This window comes from Capsaspora owczarzaki (genome assembly GCF_000151315.2).
Source record: "Capsaspora owczarzaki ATCC 30864 unplaced genomic scaffold supercont2.56, whole genome shotgun sequence".
In the NCBI taxonomy this organism is placed as follows: domain Eukaryota; class Filasterea; order Ministeriida; family Capsasporidae; genus Capsaspora; species Capsaspora owczarzaki.
In genome coordinates, this window is record NW_011887347.1 from 4,645 (window position 1) to 7,237 (window position 2,593).

Consider the following 2,593-nt stretch of genomic DNA (forward strand, 5'->3'; position numbering starts at 1 on the left):
GATGAGCGTGTGTCGCTAGCAACAATGGCGTGCATCCTGCATCATTCACGCCCAGTCGGAACGCCGACGACTCGAAAATGACGAGAGAGACGCACTTTGCGGGAGGGAAGGGGAAAATAGTTGAACGATGCCCGAACACCTCGCGACAACGCAACTCAACAGAAAAAAAAGGGGCGGTGGGGCATTCCAACACCTCGAACCGGTCCCTCTACTATGATCACTCACTCGCACGCGCGGCATCTGCGCATCTCTGAGGGTCGGGCAGAAGGAGGGGGAGGGGGAATTGTGAGACATGTTATCAAGCTGGGCAGGGTTGGGATGAGCAGCATTGGAAATGCTGGCAGCAAAAAGCAGGAACGACAACAACAAAAAAAAACAAACACTCAAAACACTCGCCACACCAAAAATAAAAAGCAAAGTTGGACTGGCGCGAGCCGACATGATGGGACAGCCAGTGATGAAGAGCGATGAAGTGTGGCGTGTGAGAGCCATCCAAATCGAACCAGGAGACGAAGGGGGAAACCTTTAAAATGAAGAGAACAGAGAAACATGTCAATGCTGCTCTCTGAAGTCGAGCATTCACTCGCGCCTTCGGACGCCTTGCGAACATAGGACACTGGCCTCGATTTTTTTTTTGGGTTTTTTGAGTTTTTGGTCATTTAAGCCTTTCAGTTGCTCCTCTGCTCTCTGTATGTCTATCCTCCGCCGATTTCATCATCACATGCTAGTATACCATATATATAGAGATTTCATAGCAAAATGAGGGCACGAAAGTTCAACAGGTCGAGAGGGGGCGAGCTTGTTGCTCGTTGCTGCGACAATCGCCAGTCGCGCACGCCACCGCATCGTCCTGTTACCTTATTCGACCCCCGTTATGTTGGAAAATTACTTGTATGATTCGTATGAGTGTTCATGAGGAAGATGGGAGCGATCTACGGACATCATCATCACGAAATCAGCTTGTTCGGAACAATAAAAAGCCCATCGGTCAGGCCATCAAAAGTTCAATCAGAGCATACAATTAACCCAAACGACAATCTTGAATTGTAAACACATATATACGGATCACAAAGCTCAAGCGAAAGGGACGCACCATGCCTCAAGGGTAGCGATCGCCTCACTGACTTTTGAGAATGGTGCGCAAATTTGACCGCGGTTGGTGTCGACTTGAACACAACTCAGGCAAGTATTCATCATATATCTAACTTGAAACTATACTTTGAATCAATTTGTAGTGGGTTTATTGGTGAGATAAGCTGGAAACAGGAACCATGCTGACAATTCTTACTGTTCGAATGGTGCAAGGAATCAACAATGTTCTGGGTCTCCCAGGCGGCGCCAAGCTCTACAAAGCTCAAAAAGTAGTCATAGTAGCCAAAGAGCTCATCATCAGCTGAATGGCGTTCACATTATCGTGAGGAGTGGAGCCCAATTGACCAGCTCAGCCCTGAAGGTCGATAGAGTGAGATTGCGCTGCCTCTGCAGCGGGGGTTCCGACACTAGACGATTCTAAGATGATAGTCTAAGTAGGGGATGTTGGTGGCGGAATATCTTTGAAGTCCTTTGTCACAAACGAGTGGGATGGTAGTCGTGGAGTGCCGACCTTATCCCCACTGTTTGTGTCCACAGACACGGTTGAAAGTGACTGTAACAGCAGTCCAGATGCATCTGGAGCTAAACGTGGTCCTCTGCCTATGGGATACCAATCAGCCAACCAAACTTGAGGATGGTTTCTCGTTTGCCCGTGTTTTCGAGCCAGTTGGCCAGTTCTCCGTTCAAAACCCTGTCGATCGTCTTGCAAATTTGGTCAATGGTCTGCTTGAGTGATCGGCTGTTCGGATTGAGGTCTGAATGAGCTGATCTGCGCTTTGTCGGTTGGGTTGAACTTTGCGCGGGCTTTTCCGGTTCAATGTTGGCGTCTTGGGGGCGTAGGTGCATGACGTCCAGCCGCCTGGACATCATCCTCGCATAACATGGGCACCTACACATCTGAATCAAGCGATTCAGAGGCAGGAGGAGGTGCCTGTGATGGCAGCGGGGCCATGTCAACCAAAGAAATGGCGGGAACTGGAAGAGGCGCCTGCACAGCTTGTAGACGCGTTCACTGCCTCGTCCCTGGCCCAGGACATGCTTGTGGATGCTCGACAATGACACTCGACAGGTTCTGTGGTCAAGAGAAGTGATGGGGAAGACGTGGTCGTGAGGTCGATCGACACTACCCAACTTTGACAACGTGCCACCATCTCCAGGAGGGTGTACAATCGTGCTCCGACACATAAACATACGCGTCTGGTGGTCTTGTTTCGGGTATTGAGCATTTGGGCGCGGTTTCGTTGATGCGCCTCGCCCTGGCGGGTCCAAGGTCGGGCCATGTCGACTTTGCCAAAATGTCCTCATGTCAGCCCTATCACGAAATGGGACTGGTCCGCCCATTTTTTGCCCATGAGTGCAACTAGTATTGTAGGTGTGCAGAAACTAGGTGGCGGGTCTGGAGGGTTGACAGACATCTCGATCGCCATCGTCCAACCTCCGTCGCACGCGTTCAAGTGGGTCCCCTGAGATGGCATTTCGACCCCATGCTCCCCTCTCTCGT

The 2,593-nt window shown here is 50.7% G+C and overlaps 1 protein-coding gene across 1 annotated transcript; it reads right to left on the minus strand.

Moving 5' to 3' along the window:
- Positions 1-1,201: 1,201 nt before the first annotated feature.
- Positions 1,202-2,372, minus strand: CAOG_08352 (hypothetical protein; the record flags this gene model as incomplete). The annotated part of the gene is made up of 5 exons (XM_004340723.1): positions 1,202-1,212; positions 1,289-1,393; positions 1,704-1,951; positions 2,087-2,164; positions 2,260-2,372. 5 exons carry the CDS (start codon positions 2,370-2,372, stop codon positions 1,202-1,204), a joined length of 555 nt encoding a protein of 184 aa, XP_004340771.1.
- Between the last annotated feature and the right edge of the window lie 221 nt (positions 2,373-2,593).